Below are 21205 nucleotides of genomic sequence, written 5' to 3'. Positions count from 1 at the left end.
TAATTTTATCAAAATTTAATGGGAAAAAGGTCTGAAATATATTCGAACGTTGATCAAAATTGCTGTAACAATCTCAAACTTTAGGCAGGACCTATTATCGCTTGCACTTTTAATAGTGTATTTTAAAGATATATAAGTGTGTAGCTGGACACATTACTATTTATGATGATGTCATATTTATGATGTCCACGTGAGCACCTATATATCTTTAAAATACACTATTAAATCGTGTGGGGAATAATAGGTCCTACCGAAAGTTTGAGATTGTTATAGCAATTTCGGTCAAAGTTCAGATATATTTCGAATCCTTTTCCCAAATTTAATTTATATTATTGGACCAAACTTTGAAAGTTTGATATTTAATATCTATTTTTATTATATATTATCGAAATTAAAATTTCAAAGTATCGAATCAAATATCAAACGTCTAGTCTAGATCACTCCCCCTCTTTTTGTCATTTTTCTAAACACGCAGATGCTGCGTCATCATAGTATATACTCCTTGTGTATCCTTAACTTAATCTTTATAATTAGTGTTTTTTTAACACCAATAAGGAGCACATATTTTTTCTTTTAAGTAAAATGTAATGATTATTATTTCTAACAAAAAGACAATTTTTTTATTTAATAACTTATAAAGTACACGTTAATTCACCATCACTTTCAGAAGTTGGTTACTTAAAAACAAAATTGTTAGAAATGATAAAGACTAAACTCAAATGAATCACATGATTTATTTTTGTCTTTTCCAATAATCGATCAAATTAATTATTTACTTTTTTCTAGAGAGTATATCGTAGTGATAAAACTTAATAATTTTAATCAAAATTTTATATTTATCTTGAGAAATTTATTATATATATAAAAGATATCAATTTAAAATAGTTAAAATCTTGAGTTCATAAATTTCAAATTCGAACTCCTCTCTTTAGATATATAAATATGTCCTTTAACTTGACTTGTACAAAATTGAACAAGTAAATATACACGTTCTATGTGGCATAATCAAGTAGGAAGTCACATAAGACACTAAATTGTCATGTAGGACGTCACGTAGGAAGAATGTGTCTGTTTGTTCAGTTTACACAAATTTAAGTGTCTAGTCGTATACCTTCAGAGTCAGATGACATAATTATCATTTAACGTCAAGTTAAAACACAACTTTATGTTTTGTGTCTATATGTTATATATACTCTCACCAGCTAATTTTAGTTTAATATTTTTTCCTATATCATTATAATGCTTCTTTATATTATTAAGACAAAATTAATTATGAAATTAGTTAATAAGCTTGCTATAATTGAAATCAATAACATAAAAATATGTCATAAATAAGAATTCATTCATTTGAAGACATTCCTTAAAAGAAAAATAGTAATAAAGAAAGACAAAAAGACAAAAAGACAATGACAATATACGCCAATAATTGCGTTACTCCAACAAACCAAAATTATAATATAAAAAATTACTCCCACTATCACCATGCTTTTCTTGTACACACAATACTTTCTAATAAAAATAAATTAAAATAATATTTATTCAAATCAATTTTATATGCTTTCATTAATTAACTTGTATATTCGTAAAACTTTTTGTAACTGCTTTGAAACTCTGATTAATTTAAATTCACGATTTATATGGTCTATTAGAAAAAGAAAAAACAATCGCACTCCCCTCTTTCTTATTTATATGTCCTTATTAAAAATAGATACTCCTTAATATTTGTCATTTCAAAAAACCAATGCATAAATAACATTATTCTTCCTATTTTACCCTTGTAAGTTATTAGCCTTGAAACATACATTTGCCGAACATAGAAAAACTAAGTACATTGATTCATCTTCATTTATTGAAAACTAGACCTCAAGAGAACAATATAAATGTATAATGATAAACTTACTTAATTTCTTAAGACGTGAAACTTAAGACGATGACAACTAAGTAAGAATGGAGAAAGTACATTTAATAACAATAACATACCAATCACCATGTATTTTATAATTGCGATACGAGGAGGATGATGTGTATGTATTTTTACTCTTCCAAAGGTAGAGTAATTTTTTTGATGGATAATCAATTCAAGTAAAACATATGAAAATCAAATATGAAAAATAATTATAATACTGAAGCAAGTCATGCTGATAATAATATAGATGAGTATGATAACCGAGGTAGAGAAAATAATAATAATAACAATACTAATTAAAAAAATCAGACAATACTAATTACCTACCAACTTTCTATCCTAAGTTTTCGTATTTTTATTTTATTTTTATGCAATTAATAAATTTTACCATTTATTATATTTTTTTAATATGTTAAATTTTTTTCTATAAATACCTTATAAATAAATCATAAATATTTTTCTATAGTTAGATTATAATTTATAAGTTCAAAATTCTCTCTAATTTTTATATATAAAGCCAACCAACCACTCAACTCATACACGCCTCCCTCATTGACTACTGTCTCTCTCTCTAGAAGTTTCTCTCACTACCCTCAGCTATGGCCGTCGTTGAGCCAACCGCCGACGCACCAGAAAATCCTCTCCTCCGTCGCCGCAACTCCGTTACGCTTCCTACAAAGCTCAGCTTACCTCTTCAATCATCGGCATCAACTACTACAGCTACCGCCACGTCATCGGCTTCGTCTTCGTTGACGAATTCGGTAAGCGATGAATTTGAGCTTTTCTCAATTAAGCCTGTATCGTATACTTCTCTGAGGGATCTATTACCACCGGCCGCTGTTAATTCTCCCCGGCCTTTGGCTACGGCTAACAACGGCCAATCAGGTTCTGAGATTTCAATCCGGAATCGACTTGTGAAGCAAGCCGCTTGGGCTTATCTTCAGCCGATGTCGACTTCGCCGGATTCAACCGGACGGAGCTTATTTAGCCGCCTCTGGTTTTGTTTTCCGGTTAACAATCCCGTCGCCGGAGTAATCGAATTCGTTGATCGGCACATTTTTGCTCCTTTGAGTAGAGCTGTTGATTGGATACTTCGTGCTATTCGGATCCGGAGCTCCAGATAACAACAAATACAAATAACCCGATATACAGAGTATATACTCATATTGAAATTCGATTAAAAACAATAAATAGGATCATAAATGTACAACGAATTTCATTTTTCTCTTATGTAAACCATAAAAAAAGGAAAAAAATTCAATAAAAAAATATTGATTTTTTTTGTTGTCATTTTTGATTATTTACAAATTACAATGTACAAATTTTGTTACTATTTCTAGTAATACTATTTAGTTGGAGCGTTCTATATTTGGACCGGGTAGAATCCATATTGGGATCCGAACCGGGTTTGAGATAATCCGGGTCTAGGTATCGAAGATCCTCCGGATGTACTCGGACCGTTTCCGGTTTAGAATATGGACCGGTGAGAGGAGTAAGACCGCGGAGATTGTGGTGGTTGCCTCCTATCTGATCGTGGTGATGGTGGTGGTGGTTGCCTCCTGTCGGATGACGGCTTACTTCTCCGGAAGAACCCGAATGACGATGATGATGATGATGATGGGGCCGAAGGTGGTGGCGGTCTACGAGAATGGTCAGTACCATTTCTTTGCTGCAAGAATGAGTCAAATTTTTTTTATAATCACATAAATATTATAGAGCGTGACTCGATTCTTACTAATAAGCTTAGTCAAACACCTTCGTAAGATTTTTAAGACACGCAGAGAGGAGGAAGTAACGAGGAAATAAGAAAATAGATTATGATGGTGATAGTGGGAAAATGAAGTTTTAAAATAAAGGAATGATTTGTGAATATAATTTTGTTGTTATTTTTCATTTTTTATTGAATTGTATGATTGTTTTTATGAATTTTACGTAGGGTGGAAAATAGAGAATTAAGACAACCTATGAAATTTAAACGTGTAAGATTTGTCTCATTATTAAATAAGTTCCTTGTAATTTAATGTGAAAGCTTTGTTCGTAAATACGTCACTCCATTCGTTTCAATTTATGTGAATTAATTTGTTTGAATACAAAATTTAAGAAATATGAAAAGATTGAACCATGTGATGTATGGATGTTGGACCGGCCCAATATGATTTCAAGGCCCAATAAGTAGATTTCCTAGAGCCCAATATGGAATTCGATTCAAAAGGTCCTATATTTTTGAAAATTTTGAAAAAGGACTAATCCACACACAAAACCTTTGACGAAAACAAGAAAATATGTTGTTTTTCCTAAAAGGACAATCTGGTGTACTAAGCTTATGCGTGGGGTCAAGAAAAGGGCTAAACCATAAAGGTCTATTATACATAGTCTTACTCTGCATTTCAGCAAGAAGTTGTTTTTGAAGAAAACATACGTCTACTATCTCTAATTTTTTTGAAAAAGGACTCATCCACACGCAAAACATTCACGAAATCAAGAAAATATGTTTTTTCTAAAAGGACACTCTGGTGCACTAAGAAACCACAAGGGTCTATTATAAGCTCTGCATTTTAGCAAGAGGTTAATATAGGTCCTATATCTTTGAAAATTTTGGAAAAGAGCTAACCGACACAAAACATTCCCGAAATCAAGAAAATATGTTGTTTTTTTTCTTAAAAAAAAACAGTTTAGTCCACTAAGCTTATGCGCGGGATCTAGAAAAGGACTAGACTACAAGAGTCTATTATACACAATCTTATTTTGCATTTCAGTAAGAGGTTGTTTCGAAGATAATACGTAGGAAGAGAATGTATAAGATGAAAGTACCTCAGAGCTAAGCTGCGAATCTTTTCTAGATGGAGAAGCAAAATCAAGCAATTGAAAGAACTTTGCTTGTCCCAATTCAGTGCAATTTTGCCAGTAATAAATAGCCAAGTCAAATGCCCTTGTTCTGAACTCTAGAAATCCCCTGTCAATATCTGGTTCATGCCTTGACACATATGGTTTCAATAATGTATCATATATGTATCTTGTTCCCTTTGTTTTTGGATACCATAAGTATATTATAAGTGCCAATTTTGCTTCACTGTACATTGGTAGCCTGAAATAACACAAAATGGAATGTCAAATGCAAATCGCACACCATAAGGCTTACGGTCTAGTGATATCGGTCAGAGTCTTTTGGGCGTGTGAGTTTGATTATAATCTTTTTATTTAAAAGAAGAATGTGCTATGTTGTTTAAACTCTTCAAAAATGACGACGGATGTGTCTTGGATCCTTCGAAAGTAGTGCATCTTTGAAGGATCTGACATGAGTGCGCCTTCCATTTTTGGAGTCAGAGCAACATAGGTTTCGTGTATTGAATGGAAGGCTTGGAAGTCGAGGCAATTTGCAGACTACAAAGGCGTATATAACCTAGTGATGTCAATGAGTTCTCCACGCAATAGGTGTGAGTTTGATTTTAAAAAAATAAGAATGTGAATTGAAGTTTCATGCTATGTTGTCCGGAATCTTCAAAAAAGTCAATGGGTGCATTCTGATTCTCAAAAAGTACTTCATTTTAGAGGATCTGACATGAGCGCAATAACAACATTTTTGGGGAGGCTAAGCAATGTAGGTTTCATGTATCAAATGGAAGGCCTAGAAGTCTGCAAATTCCATACACAAAAGCGTACAACCTAATGATATCAATGAGTCTTCCATGAAATAGGTGTGTGAGTTCAATTATAATTTAAAAAAAAAAAAAGAATGTGAATTGAAGTGTCATGCTATGTTGCTCAAACTCTTTTAAAATGTCGACGGGTGTGTGTCAAGTCTTCCAAAAGTGCTGTATTTAGGAGAGTACGACAAAAGCGCGCCGACATGTAGAGTTTGAGCATATTCTTAGATTTCATGTATCAGATGGAAGGCCTAGAAGTTTATTGAGTTCATACCATGTCATGAACACATCACCAATGCTCTCAAATATTCTCAACAGTGCTACAATAATCCTGAACAAGAAAAAAAATATTAGAACTAATCGAAACGATTCACCTACAATTGAGGGAAAATTAGAAGAAATGTAGCAAAATTGTTGACTCTCTTGCCAACCCAACAAACTCAGCCTCGCTCTATGTTACTCAGACTCTTTAGAAATATAGTCGAATGTGTGTCGGATCCTCCAAAGGTTATGCATCTTTTAAGGATCCGACACTGATACAACAACATCAGAGGATCCGAACAACGTAGTGTCCCTTCTAATGTAAGATACAAGTAGAAAAGGACCAAGTCAAGAAAGGAATAAAGTTCCAATAGACCAAAGTATGCTACCATTTACTTTCTAGAATCTCATTAATACTTCTTTTTCCATGTCATTTTCATATGGGTAGTTGTAAATTGCTAACTACTCTATCAATTAGTATAGACTAAAAGAATAGACTTTTGATTATCATTGGTTGACCTAAAGTTTATCTAAGGAAAATAATTTGATTAGAAGTTATAATTAGACTCTTTTTTTTAATTAATCAAAAAGCTTGAACATGTCAAAAGACTACTCACTACCAATCATTTCTACAAATCCCTTTTTGCCAACTTTGCTTTCTTGATGGTTCAACTCTCCCACCCACCCCACCCCCACCCCCTCCTCCTCCTCAATTAACAACCCCACCACCCCCAAGATAAACCAAAAATAATACTTTATCCATTTCACTTTGTTTGACACTATTTCTTTATTACAACACATTCTACGTGACCATGAGGTTATAGGTTCAAGCCTTGAAAACAGCCTCTACCAAAAATGCAAGATAAGGCTGCAAACAATAGACTCTTGTTGTCGGGCCCTTCTCTGGACCCTCTACACATGTTCAAAACTACAAGTTCCAAGAAACTCATAAGCCCACACCTTGTTATACCATTTTCACTCTACAAAATTCTGCGTCAAGTCAAACTACAACAAACGAAAAAGTACAAGAACAAAGTTATTTACCAATATTGGCACCAAAATCTGAGTTCTTCAATTTCAACTCTGTTCTTCTCAATAGTCTTATAACATTCAAAAGCAGGATATGCATATCCAAGAACCAATCTGTCAAAAAACCAAAAAAAATCACAAAGCAGAGTTCAAAAAATACACTATAAACCCCACACATACAAAACAAAAAGCAATAAAGCCCAAAAATCCAAAAGATAAAAACAGAAGGAATCATCAAAAGCAATAGTTAAAACAAGAAAACAAAAGATCACATACACTAAACTGCTGGTGATGAGTTCTCCCAACATCTTTTCTTCAAAATACCTAAACAAAAAATCAACACAAAAAACTCAAAATTTATAAGAAATACACATAATTTTTTTTATTTTTTTTATTTTTATTATTATTATTATTATTATTATTATTATTTTTTATTTTTTTAATACACATAAAAATTGAATCTTTGATCAAACTGTAATTTATTTTTTTTGGCTGAACTCAAAATGGGAGATACCCAAAAGCTAAATTACCAAAAAGAAAAACTTGGGTTCTTCAAAATACCTAAAAAAACAACAAAAACAATCAACTCATTAGCAAAAATTACAAGAAATACCCATAAAAATCAAATCTTGATCAAACTGTAAAAAAAAAAAAAAAAAAAAACTAACTTATTAAACTCAAATGAGAGGAACCCAAAAGCTAAATCACCAAAAAGAAAAACTTGAGATTTCAAAATACCTAAAAAAACAAAAAAAAAATCAACCCATTAGCACAAATTATAATAAATACCCATAAAAATTGAATCTTGAACAACTGTTAAAAAAAATAAAAATGCAAATGTGAGAAACCCAAAAACTAAAAGGAAATATGTTATATGACTAACAAAAATTAACACAAAAAAACTCAACCCATTAGCAAAAAAATCTAAAAAAAACCATAAAAATTGAATCTTGAAACTAATTTACCAAAAGAAGTTGTAATCTTTTACCTATAAGAGAAATGATTCAAAGGGGTTTAATAATTTGAAGGAATTTCAAGAACTCAAAGTGAAATTTCTGTTTTTTTTTTTATAATATAGTTACTTTTGTGCAAAGAAAGGATCTTAAATTCTGGAAAAAAAAACATATAACTGCAAGGGGAAAACGTGAAAGAAGAGGAAGATGGAGAGAACAAGTTCGTAGTATTTGTTATTATTGGAACGTGCAAGGTTTCTATATATATATACGCAATGATTTGGTAGGGTGGGTGGGGTAGACCTACTATTTTTTATTCGGTGTCTGATATTTAATTTGCCGCTCAATTAAGAAGTTTTGCGTTGATGAGTAAAACGTTTTCTAATAAAGGCGATTTCTTATTCAATAGTCGGATGATTAAAAATTTAAAGATGATTACTATTTCATTATGATCCTTATTGATTCTTATTAATTGTTATGTTTTTCTCTATTATTTTCTTGTTTTTTAATTTGAGTTTGATATACTTGAGTCGAGTATCTTTTGATAATATTTCTTTACCTTCTCAAGATAGTAATAAAGTACACATATATTTTATCTTCCCCAAATTCTTGCTTAATGGATTTCACTAAATATATTATTGTTGTTATGATTTTGATACAACAACGTATCATCTAAAATTTCTTTTTTAAAAATAAAAAATACTTACTACTATTTTATCATAATCCTTATTGAGCATCTTGAGATTCAAATTTTTTGATTAAAAATGAAAAAAATACTTATTACAACAGTATACTTTTTAAGTATCTTGACATTTGAGACTTATGATTAAAAATGTTAGGATATATATTATTTACCATGATCCTTTATAAGCATCTTGATACCCAAAACTTTTGAATAAAAATAAAATGGTACTTATTATTTTACTATGATCTATCGTCCTTATTAAATATTTGACATTTAAAACTTCTAATTAAAAATAAAGAGATATTTATTATTTTACGATTCTTATCAAGTATCTTCATATTTAAAATTTTTAATTAAAAAAATAATATAAAAAATATTTATTACTTTACCACGACTCTTAACGTGGAAAGGTGAGGGGGATTTGGCTAAAGTAATACTTAGAAGAGAAAGGCATTTGACGATTTCTTAGGAGGGACGCCTTGTATTTTATTTTTATTTGCTTTTTCAGAAAATCAGTTATTTTTATTTGTTTTTTTTAAAAAAATTAGTTTTTCTTTTCTCATATATTTTACAGGAAATTGAGTGAAAGTGGATTTCTTGGGATTTTTTTTTCAAACGGCGGGTTTAGCGGTTGAAAGTCTCGTGGTGTGATGAGATAATTTTGATAATATTTATTATTTATTCAAACAGAAAAGGTCAAAATATACCGCTAATATTTTGTATTTTTTTATTATATATATATAGGGAAGAATGTGTATGTTATTTTATCCGTACCTGAGAGATTTTTGATAGATTCTCGATTTAAATTAATTATATTAAAATTAATTTTAAAAAAATAAATAAAGTAATGAAGTAACTATATAAACTTTTTTTTCACCTTTTATCATATTAATTTATCATTTAACATCTTTGTTTGGATGGTTGTTAAGTATTATTTCATAATATATTGTATTGTATTGTTTTATTTTAATGAATATAGTGTTTGGATAGATTGTATTGTTCGTCATTATATAATATCAAACATCCATAATTTGAATGATAAACCTATAAGAAAGTAGGGTACGGGGTAGAGCTACTACGAAAAAGTAGAATAAAAGACGAATGATTATTAAATAATAAATAAAGATAAAATGAAAAAAAATATATTAAGGTAACAATGCAATTACACCAAATCGATCATTACATGAAATGGGTCTTTTCATCGTTACCTAACGATGTATTTAAACCATATGATACAATAAAATTTAAGTGACAATCAAAACAAATATTATATTTAAACTAACAATACAAAATAATACATCCAGTAACAACCATCCAAACAAGATGTAAATTAAAATTAATTTATGTAAGACCCTTGAATGTGTATATGGAAGTTTTAGGTTGTGGTTTATAGAAAAATAGAGTTGAAAATTTAAAAATATAACATAAAAATATAGGAAAATAAAGCATGAAGAGAAGTTTCATAGAAGAGAATATCAATGGAGAAATGAAGGGTTTAGTTGAAAATTATTTGCTTAATTATATTATGTTTTGGACTCAATGTTTTGTCTCAATTGGCTAGCAAATACATTATGCTTAATTTCAATGTTTTATTATTTCTTATTTTGATTTTCTGTCTGATGTATAGTATCTGCATTGAAGTCCAACAAAATCTAAAGTCGCGCATTGCAAAGCCTAATTCTCTAGATATCTCCTTCAACAAGTTTTTTTTTTTCATTTTCAAGACTCGAACTTGAAACTTCTGATTAAAGATGGGAGGATCTTGACCATAATCTGTCACAATTAACAACCTATGTTGACATTGCTTTTTTTTTTCTTTTCTTACAAGGGCTTTTATAACTACTTTCATATATCTTCTTTGGTCAAATTGACCACATTTTTTTTTATGTTTCATTGACCCACAAATAAATTAGCCTATGGTTGGTTTTATCAGCCTTTTGGAAGTTTCATGTGACATAATTATGAAGTTTCCCACACACATTAAAAAAAGAAGAAGAGGCCAACGACATAATCATAAACAACTTAAGTTATATGTAATGACGATGCGAAAAATATTTAATGTATAATTAGGGGTTAAAACATTTTAGATGGATAATATTTTTAAAAATTTATAAATTAACACACACGAAAATTTGAGATAATTTTAAAATTTTATTTCATTGCTTTAGAACTTCAAAAATGGTGTCATGAGTTGATTTTATATAGGCTATGAGTATCATTTAATAGATCATCACGAATCTAACTATATAGTTTATGTTCTAGATTCAAAGTTTGTCTCAATTGACTGCATCAAATATTACCCAAATTTATTTTCTTTGTTGCAAATTTGACCTCTTAAGTGTGAATGACTTTAATATATATTTTTATATTTCATAAATCCTAGAAGTAATTAAATTAATTAATCAATGATTTGGACTAATTATGAGCCATAGGAAGCTTCATGTCACATTATTTGAATTATGTACAAATATAGGGATCTAATTACCTTGTAGCTTACACTATCCTTTTAAACATTTTTTAGTTCCTCTTTTTACCCTTATTCCACCTGTCTTAACATTATCAGAAGTTTCGTGTTTGATGCTTTTTAAATCCTAATTAGTCAGGATTACAATAGAAATTGACGAAGACTAGGCAAAAAAAAGATAAATTATTTTGATTTCAATGTGTTTAACATAAGTTGTACTTTTGCCACTAATAAAAGCATGTTGAATTTTAAATTAAGATGGATTAAAAGAAAAGGTCACAAGTTTATTACAAATTAGTTGCAATAAAGACAAATTGGATTAATATCTTTAGCTCATATATGTACTTTTAGGATAAGAAGAAACAATAATTCAATATTTTTTCCTCTTTATTAGAACCAAAAAATATGCAAGATGAGTTTGCTTCTTCATATCAACTTGGTAGGTTTTGTCCATATATAACAATTGAATACTATTATTATTATTATTTAATATTTAATATAAACTTTGATCCATCCACTTCCTATTTATAAATACCTTCTTTTAGTTTTCCTATTTAAAGACAAACATAATTTGTTTTGTTTTAACCAAACAAATTAAGGTTGTAGCGAGGTAGTAAACCACTTTTTGATCCTTAATTATTAGGGTCTCGAGTTTGAACTCTGAAAATACTGAGTTATTTTTGATATATAGTAAGTATTTTTTCTCTTAAGTAGAATTTCCTGACGTGCATTTATTATAATCGAGATTAAAAACATATATCGGTTATCGTGTGATTTTTTTTTATAAAAAAAAAAATGCTTTATATTGAAGATAGAGGCAAAGAACTAGTGTACTTTTTATCCCATTCTAATTATAATTTAAAATGATCTCATGATCAGTGGGTATCATGATCTCCATTATGAGATAATTAAGTAGTTGTAGCTTTGAGACATGAATGGAGATTCTTAAAGAATTAATTAAGAAATAGTGTGTATAGTACGTATGCAGATCTTATCCTGTCTCGTGAAAATAAAAATAAATCGAATAAAGCCCTTAATTATATTGATTATAATTGTTTTTTCGCAAGATGAAAAGAAAATGGATCTTAACATTTTCAATCCATCGTCCAAAAAATTCACTTGCCTAGCACTGATATACATTTAGAATATACACTAATTATATACAGATTCTACATTGTGATTATATATTAGATAAAATTTCTTTTTTAAAAAAAATATTTTTTATTATAGACTGTTGGATTTTTATTTTTTTTATGTACTATCTGGTGTTCGATGTTAATATTGGAGTTCAACTTTATCAGATTGTTATGTGTAGTAAATCTCTCAAAAGATAATCACAATTCACAAACACATCTTTTTTGGGTCATTTGTAGAAGGAATTAAGGAAATAAAGGTTGGAGATGCTTGCAATAATTAAATTATATAACAATTTGGGGTTAGAGTTTGTTAAAACAACTTACTAACTATAGTAGGCCAACCTAAAAGGTGCTTTAATTTGTTATTTTCAATTAATCAAAAAATTTCATTATACTATCAATATATATGTATATAACTTAAATCCTTTCATTTGTTTGTTTTATTTTTTAAGCAATTGATGAGACAAAGGGGTCGTTCGATAGTTGGTTAGAATTATACAATTATTAATTATGTGGAATAACTTATTTTACATTCTATTCTGTGTAAGTTAATATGCTAATTTCTTCGTAGATTTCTAAATTACAAACCAAAGGAAAGATAATTATTTTATTTATGTCATCACATTGCTTTATTGATTTTTATGCCTTTATACACAAGCTAGTCTTTTGTTTGCTTGGCATACACGTAAATGGTTGACCGTAAGACTTTAAATTTGTATTTTTTTCATATCAAAACAGTTATCATATTTTTCTTTTATACGCTTTTTAAGAAAATACTCTCTCCATTTTAATTTATTTGTTAAATTTTGACTTGACACACCTATTAAGTAAATAATGATTGATATAATGAGTTTACCATTTTACTCATATTAATTGACAAGTCCCAACTCCCAAACATATTTACTCACTACATTTTTCAAAGATATTAATTCAATGTTAATAAATTGAGAGTATGATAGAAAAAAAATTGTCCTTCTTAAATTTGTCAAAAATGACAAGTAAAAATAGAAATTAAATTAGGAAATATTTGATAAGTAAATCGAAACGTAGGAAGTAAATAGTATATATATATATATACACACAAAATAAAGGTCAAATTTAGATATTTTTATGAATTAAGAAAATGCATGCTTCTATCATCGCTTGATCACCTAATTTGGTTTATTAATTTAGATTATTTAATAGCATTAGAAAATTAAGTAAAGTTAGTTATGTTAGGTGAACCCTCTTTCATGCATGGAGAAAATATTAGAAAAAAATAAGAAGAAAAAGAATGTGGATGTAGGAGTTAAATATTCTTTTCGATTCAGTTTTATGTGAAATAGTTTAAATCGATACAAAAAAATATTCATGGTCTATGTTATAACATTTATATGATTATAAAACTTTTAAAATTTATAGCTTTAAATATGTCGTAATATTTGTGTGGTTGTAAAAGTTATTCATTAATTAAGGATAAAATGAGTAAAGTTAAGTACAATATTTTTTAAATATAAAAACAATATTCTTTTGTAACGGATTAAAACAAAACGCATGTCATATAAATTAGAATGAGCGAATTAACTTTCAACTATTGATAAGACAGTCATACTTTCTTCGCTTAAACTAGAACTTAATCAAGTGGCTCAGTGTAAAGGGCATTCCGATGCACAAAACATTCACGTTAGCTGGATTTAGGAAGAAGTGCTTAAGGTGTGATGTAGTCAACATATCCTATACAAGCATTAATAATTGCTTTCAGAGCTCGAACTCGTGACTTGGTCCAAGCTAGGCTTCCCCTTCTAGTAGACTTGGTTTTCTTATAGACTCATCTCTTAGGTTCATTTACATAGTCTATATACCACAAATTCAATACAACACATCTTTTTGATAGTTCATTGACCCTAGAATAAATTAGTATATAGTTTAGACCAAGTATAATCAAGCCATTCGAAGTTTCGTGTGACATATATCATAAAAAAAAAAAAAAAAACAAAGAGTAGTGATCACTTAATTAAAAGGCCAAAATAAAATAATAAACAATAATCTTGATTTTTATGTTTAACATAAAAACTCAACTTTTTCATAAAAGCATATTGGATTATTAATGAGTTAAGATGGATTAATTAAAAGAAAAAAGCTAAGTAATTATTTATACCATAGGAGGCCACTCTGTTCAATAATTCATCCCAATGCATATTGATATTGAATTTATCGTTAGGTTGTGTCGAGTTAAATTTATACTAATTTTTTTCCCTACAAAAAAAAAAAGACTTCTTTTTCCTCATCTTAAATTTGAGAATATGAAGTCTAAAAATCTGCATATATTATATGAGTCTTTGAGATAACCGTCTTTTATTTTCTTTCTAGGTATCTTTCACAAAGTCTTTGATTTTAATATATTGACAACAAATAATTGGAGAATTAGAAACCATATAATAATTAGCAATTCCCATATATTGTAGTTTAATAATGAAGTTAGGTTTCAAGAAGTTGAATGTTGATTCATCAACTTAATTTTAAATTAACTCCTTTAATTTTTGTTTCCTTTTTTCCTTCCAAAGACAAACTTGCTTTGTTTTTAAGATAGAGGCTAGAATTTTTGTACTTTTTATCCTTTTTAAAATAAATATTAATATCATGAGTGGGAATCATGATATTCACTATATAAATTGTAGCTTTTAAATAGGCATGGAGAATTCCATGAGTGCTACAAGAAATGTCAATGAACTTATAGATAAATTGATACAAAATTGACAGAGTGAGTTTTCAAACTAACAAATTAAGCATTTTGCATATAACATATTGAAACAAATGACAAAATGAAAGTCATTTTGCATATAACATTTTGTATATCATTTTGTATACAAAAGCATTTTGCATATAACATTTAATTTTGTATATCAGATGCAAAGAACATTTTCAGCAAAATTGGAAAAATCATGTTTTATTCAAGTATATATATTATAGACATCAATTGGGTCTAAACTACCTTGCTATTATTCTTTTTTATTTTGTCTTGCTTTATATTTTAGCGCTATTAAAAAAAAGAAGAGTTTTTTTTCTCTTTTTTTTCAACTCTTTAATTTTAATTTTACATGTGATAGATAAAAATTCACACAAAATTAAACAATATTTTAACACATTTTATATATCTTTAGTAAAAAATCATAAAATTTTCTTTAATATTTTTTTTGGAAATCAAGATAAATTCAAAAAATGCAAAAATGAGACATGTAGCCCATTTGGCCATGCGATATGAAATCATGATATAAAATCATGATATGGAATCATGAGATGAAATTGAAGTTTTGTTTGGACATACGAAATGAAATTTTTGTGTTGTATATTTTCTCATAAACATAAAAATCTCATAAGTTGTAAAACTATTAAAATAGCCGCAATTGTTTATTCAATCTTATCAAATAATTTTTTTTATATAAAATCACATAATAAATTATTACAAAGCTATTTGTTCTCCACTTAAGGAATTTCATCTAACTTTAATTTAATAAAAAAAATGAACATAAATTGTAGTGTACTAGTCTTTAATATAATCCTCCCACATAATACGGACAATTTCCTCACGTTGAACTTGCATTTCTCGATCATGTGACCGAGAAGACGAACCAACATTGTTACTTTGAGCCATTTGTTGGTCAATATCATCCACAACTATATTTTCATGCTCATAGACCATAAATATTTCATCAGTACTTTGGTATTCTTGCAAATAATTATTTAACATTGCACAAGTTATGACAATTTTCACTTGTGTGTCAATATCATAATGGTTCGTGCCTTGTTTCAGTATTCTAAATCTATTTTTCCAAACTCCAAAAGTCCGTTCAATCACATTGCGCACAGATGAATGCCTATAATTAAACAGTTCTTTGGCATTTTGAGGCTCTCTTTCACCTCCTCGGTAATCTTGCAAATGATAGTGTAGTCCTTTGTATGGAGCAAAAAATCCTTTTGTCTTTTGGGGAAACCAGCATCAACGACATAATATTTATCTACCAACAAACATTTTATAAAGAATTACTAAAAGCATATGTGTCACGACCCAAGCCTAGGGCCTAGACGTGACCGGCGAATGGGGAACCCGAAGGAACCCCAAACAAGCCTCATAGCGTATCTTACACATCATTGGTCGCGGAAGCAATTAAAATGACCATAAGCGATAAGCATAATCAAGGGGGAAATCGGGACTAAGGGAGCAAGAAAAAAGAAGAAGAAATGATACATAAATACCATAGATGAATCAAGCTCAAACATAATACACAACTTGTCCAACACCACCTCTAAACATAGGTACTTTAGCGGGGGCCAAGACAAACAACTGGGCTCACCCTCATAGTCAAAACATAACTAAAAGGAAAAGTCTTATACATAGCAAAAGATCATAAGCAACGTCCCCGGAATGGAGGACTCACCAATAACCTTGATAGAAAATCGTATTAGCCACGCGGAGGACGAGGGTCAAGCGGTGCTCCGGTCCCTACATGGTGACATCATGTAGGCATAGAGTATGCGTTAGTACGTTTGAATGTACTAAGTATATGGGATGCAATGCAATGCAACAAGGGATGGACATCATAGGCAAAATGCATAATCGTACCCGATAGATAGCATATTAATGAGATGATATGTATAATGATGCTTATATAAAAATCATATTTAGTAGGACATAGTATATGTGTAGTGAGTGACCATCAATATAGTATTTCCAAGGCCTACCACCCCCTTGGAGAGGCGAAAGAGGTACAAACCCCTCAATATGGTTATACGGGCCTACTACCCCCCGTACTAGGCAACCAAGGTACAAACCCCTCGATACGGTTATACGGGCCTACTACCCCCCGTACTAGGCAATCAAGGTACCAACCCCTTGATACGGTTACCCGGGCCTACAACCCCCCGAGCTAGGCTTGATCGACTCACACACTATATAGAGAAAATCATATACATGTATCCATTTCATCATCATTTCAATACTTATATAATCATCCGACTCATAGGACGTACATTGGACCTTCCATTTCATAAGAATTCTATAAATGGCATTTTATCAAACATATGGTGGGCTACTTGTTCATGTAAATAAAATCATGTGTTTCAAGAGTACTAAGTCCAACCAATTTCAAAATCCATATAAAACAGCCCACCAACAACATACATATATATATACATATATAACAACCTTCATAATTTGATCATTGAGGCATGAAAACCATAAACATCATATAATCATTCCATTTCATGATAATATACAAAAATAGACCATAATAGGATGTGTAGTAATAATTCCATAATTCAAGAGTTCATAAATGATCATAAGGACCCATAAACTTGAAGTAAAATAGAGGATAAATGGTTGGACTTGTGGAAAGGAAGGTTTCCACAATCAACCCACATACCTCAACTTTGGAGAATTCTTGATGAAGATTGGAATGGAGAATTGCTTGAGATTGAATCTTGAATCCGGAATTAAAGCTTGGGATCCTTGAATTTGGTTGATGATCTTGGTGGAATTTTTGGAGAGGGTTTAGAGAGAGTTTTTTTGGATGTTTTGAAGTTAAATGACTAAGTATGGATATGTCCCCTTTTTATAAAAACGTCCCAACACTTAGAAGAAAAATTGAGGCGGGTGAACAGTGTTTTCGGCTACTGGAATTTGCATTTTCTGCCGGACAGGTTTTACGAAAATGGTCATAACTCCTTCATCCTAACTCGGAATGAGGTGAAACAAATTGCGTTGGAAAGCTAACTCACAGAGCTTTAATTTTGATAGTTTGAGCTCCTTCCAGTTCCTTGTGTGCTGAGAGATATGCCCCTTTAAAGTTGACCCTCAAAATCGCATTTTTTGCGATTTTCGAATTTTGATACGGTTGTTCTAAAATTCGGGTTAGACTCATTTCCCACTCAATTTGACCCCCTGAATAAGAATATGAAGTCGAATTTCCGAAATGATGCACGGATTTTGAGATATATGGAAATTACAATTTTAGGTGTTTTCGAAGCACATTTTCGGGCATTTTTGGGGTCGTTTCAATATCTCCCCCTTGGGAACATTCGTCCCCGAATGTCAAAGAAACGTACATGAGAAACACAAACATGGCAAATTCAGCCCACATAGGGATGCAACAATGCACTTACACCTCATTTCAAAAACTTCAACATAGTTGTAAAACCACAATGAACTTGTTAACTTAAACATGAATGTATGCAATGACATGGTGGCTGAACTTAAGACCTGAGATTTTATAAAGGGTTTAGATCAATACCTTAAGCTTGAGTGGAGTGGAAAAGATAAGGATATCGCCTTTGCATGTCCGCTTCGGCCTCCCAAGTCGCACTTTCAACTTGTTGATTTCTCCAAAGGACCTTAACGGAAGCCACATCTTTGTTTCTCAACCTCTTCACTTGTCTATCTAAAATCTGGACCGGAACCTCTTCATAGGTCAAATTATCTTCAACAACACCCACAACATCAAGAGGCACAATGGCATTCGGATCACCCACACACTTCCTCAACATAAACGCATGAAATACCGGATGAACCAAATCCATTTCGCTAGGCAATTCCAACTCATAAGCTACCTTGCCAATTCTCCTCATCACCTTATAAGGACCCACGTATCTTGGGCTCAACTTGCCCTTCTTACCAAAACGAACCACACCCTTCATGGGTGACACCTTCAAATAGACCCAATCACCAACTTGGAATTCAAGAGCCCTTCTCCTCACATCGGCATAGGACTTTTGGCGACTTTGGGCCGTCTTCAACCTTTCTCTAATCATCCTAACCTTCTCAAGAGCCTCCATAACTAGATCTGGTCCTAACAAGGCCACCTCACCAACCTCAAACCACCCAACCGGTGATCTACAACGTCTCCCATAGAGAGCCTCAAAAGGAGCCATACCGATGCTAGAATGATAGCTATTTGTCACGACCCGGGAGCACCCCCAAGTCGTAACAAGGCGTACTCGACCCCGAAGGGGTCTTATACAAGCCACATAGTCATTCATTGCATTCAATAATGAAAATAGTGCGGAATAATAATAAAAAAACTTATTTACATCCACACATTTAAACTTCTTAAAACAACTTTAAAAACACACAGCGGAAGTCTAAGTCTCACATGGCCATGTTAGACACAGTCGCAAAACATAAGTAGGGACACGGCCCTTTACAATCAAAAGAAGTCTATTACATGAACAAAAGAACTTAAAAGTCTTGTCCTCGAATCCATAAGGACATACCAAGTCTTGGAGGAAAGCAATCCAACACTTCAAACTAGCTAGGAGGGATCACTTGCCGGAACCTACACTTATAGTAAAAATATGAAGAATATGGGTTAGTACACAAAATGTACTAAGTATGATGACCATGCAAAACATGTTTAAAAAGGGACATTTTAGTTAGAAACCATGCATTATGCCACCTTTTTGAAATATCATGAACAATAGCATAAAAGACATACAAGACAAGCATAACATCAAGTAAGTCATAATATCACCTTTAAACAATATCAACATGAAAACTTTTACCTTGGACCTTCACCTCAAGAAACCCTTATGCTATACCTCGTGCAATGTATGGATGGCGTCCCATACCACCATCCATACTAAGGCACCACATTTAGGTCACTTAAAGTAACTTATCATTCCTTTCTTTCATCTTTGCACAATATTCATACATAAGAGGTATATCATTAATTAAGACATGACAAGGGAAAATAACTCGTAATATAACCCAAGTATAACATGCATAACATATTAAGCATTTAAGAGCCAACATTCTTTAATAACCTCATTTAGGGTACATTCATGTCACAGTCATTAGGATTTAGAGAAACTCACTATGACCCTCTCCAAGCCTACTCGTGCAATGTATAGGTAGCATCCCATACTACTACCTACACTTTGTAGAACCTGTCAAGAAACCATAATGAAATCTCACATGATGGGAAGTAAGCGTTTAACCGACATAGACCATGAGAGCTTGTCATGGAATCCGGTGTCATGAATCCCCACACCGAAAAGAGGTGGTCTACTTGCCTAAGGAAGACCGGTATATATAGCTTAATGGATCCACTAGCTTCCTATGCGGGCATATAGTTTATGGGATAAGGTCGACGATCATTGAAACTCATGCCTAACTGTCGGGGGAGTTTCCATCTAACCAAATCCGCTCGGTGCTTAGCCTACATTCCCATAGAATAGTTCATTACTTTGACATCATCACATATGAAAGGGTGCCATAAGCCTACCGATTCAAGGTACATTATTTAACACATGAAAGGGTGCCATAAGCCTACCGATTCAAGGTACATTTAGGAAAGCTCATTAACTCCTCTTGAAAGGGTGTCATGGGCCTACCGATTCAAGTCTCATCATTAACCTTTATGGAAAGGTGCCATAGGCCTACCGAATCCAAGGTTCATTACTTATCATTAATGGAAGGGTGCCATAAGCCTACCGATCCAAGGTTCATTATAAGCATGTGTGGAAGGGTGCCATAAGCCTACCGATCCAAGGATTCAACAATCAACAATATAATCATTTATACAAGAAAAGGATGCATAAGCCCTACCAATTCAAGGTATACTTTACATTGAAGAATCCTTCATATTCTATCATCAACATTCATGAGTGTCAAATTGAGAAATAATCTTTCAATAGTAACACATTTACATTCATAACATGATCACATTATCTTCATTGAACTCTCATTCATACAATGTCATGATAACACTTCAATTTCTTATACTATGCCTTCAAGGCCATGGTCACAATGTAACAAACAAGTAAACAATTCTAAGTCAACATTAGCTCCTCATGTCTTGCCTTTAAGGCCATGGTCACAATACATTCCATAATTAAACACCTCCACCATAAGTGGATCAAACCAAGCAAGAACAATTTTATCCCTAATATGAGATTAAGCCAACTTACCATCCTCCAAAGCCATAATAACCATTACTCAATTCCCAACAATTCTATCACCACAAGGTGATTCGCCCATAATTTGCCCATAAGGCCACAATCCTCAATTCATCCATATACCAACAATTCATCAACATTAAATCATAGGCATTAAACCCACTTCATAAGCAAATTCAAGTCTTTTAATGAAAACATG

At 31.3% G+C, this 21205-nt stretch overlaps 3 protein-coding genes across 5 annotated transcripts in view; 2 read left to right on the top strand and 1 right to left on the bottom strand.

Moving 5' to 3' along the window:
• Positions 1-21205, top strand: part of LOC125835628 (uncharacterized) — a 201324-nt gene that overhangs the window by 157400 nt on the left and 22719 nt on the right.
• Positions 2464-3051, top strand: LOC125836492 (uncharacterized). The gene has a single exon (XM_049515668.1). The coding sequence runs from the start codon at positions 2506-2508 to the stop codon at positions 3028-3030; it is 525 nt and encodes a 174-aa protein (XP_049371625.1). The 5' UTR covers positions 2464-2505; the 3' UTR covers positions 3031-3051.
• Positions 3303-8012, bottom strand: LOC125836441 (putative HVA22-like protein g). Of its 3 annotated transcripts, none has more exons than XM_049515619.1 (7): positions 7829-8012; positions 7371-7401; positions 7117-7164; positions 6856-6954; positions 5825-5881; positions 4718-4991; positions 3303-3575 (listed from the first exon to the last, which is right to left on the bottom strand). In XM_049515619.1, exons 3-7 carry the CDS (start codon positions 7146-7148, stop codon positions 3375-3377), a joined length of 663 nt encoding a protein of 220 aa, XP_049371576.1. In that variant the 5' UTR covers positions 7149-7164; positions 7371-7401; positions 7829-8012; the 3' UTR covers positions 3303-3374. The 3 variants fall into 3 exon arrangements, with proteins under 3 accessions (XP_049371576.1, XP_049371584.1, XP_049371569.1); XM_049515612.1 differs by having other exon boundaries at positions 3304-3575; positions 7117-7160; positions 7368-7401; XM_049515627.1 differs by lacking the exon at positions 7371-7401.

The sequence above is a fragment of the Solanum verrucosum genome, unplaced genomic scaffold, assembly GCF_900185275.1.
Source record: "Solanum verrucosum unplaced genomic scaffold, falcon-dt-bn FXZP01000284.1, whole genome shotgun sequence".
NCBI classification, from domain to species: domain Eukaryota; kingdom Viridiplantae; phylum Streptophyta; class Magnoliopsida; order Solanales; family Solanaceae; genus Solanum; species Solanum verrucosum.
This window is presented reverse-complemented; position numbering and strand designations above follow the sequence as displayed.

Excerpts from the sequence above, each read along its gene's own strand:
- LOC125836492 (XM_049515668.1), top strand. The coding sequence starts at position 2,506 with ATGGCCGTCGTTGAGCCAACCGCCGACGCACCAGAAAATCCTCTCCTC.
- LOC125836441 (XM_049515619.1), bottom strand. The coding sequence starts at position 7,148 with ATGTTGGGAGAACTCATCACCAGCAGTTTAGT. Across the intron at positions 6,955-7,116 it reads CTCATCACCAGCAGTTTAGT|ATTGGTTCTTGGATATGCAT; the intron begins GTATGTGATCTT and ends GTTTTTTGACAG. Across the intron at positions 3,576-4,717 it reads ATTCGCAGCTTAGCTCTGAG|CAAAGAAATGGTACTGACCA; the intron begins GTACTTTCATCT and ends TCATTCTTGCAG.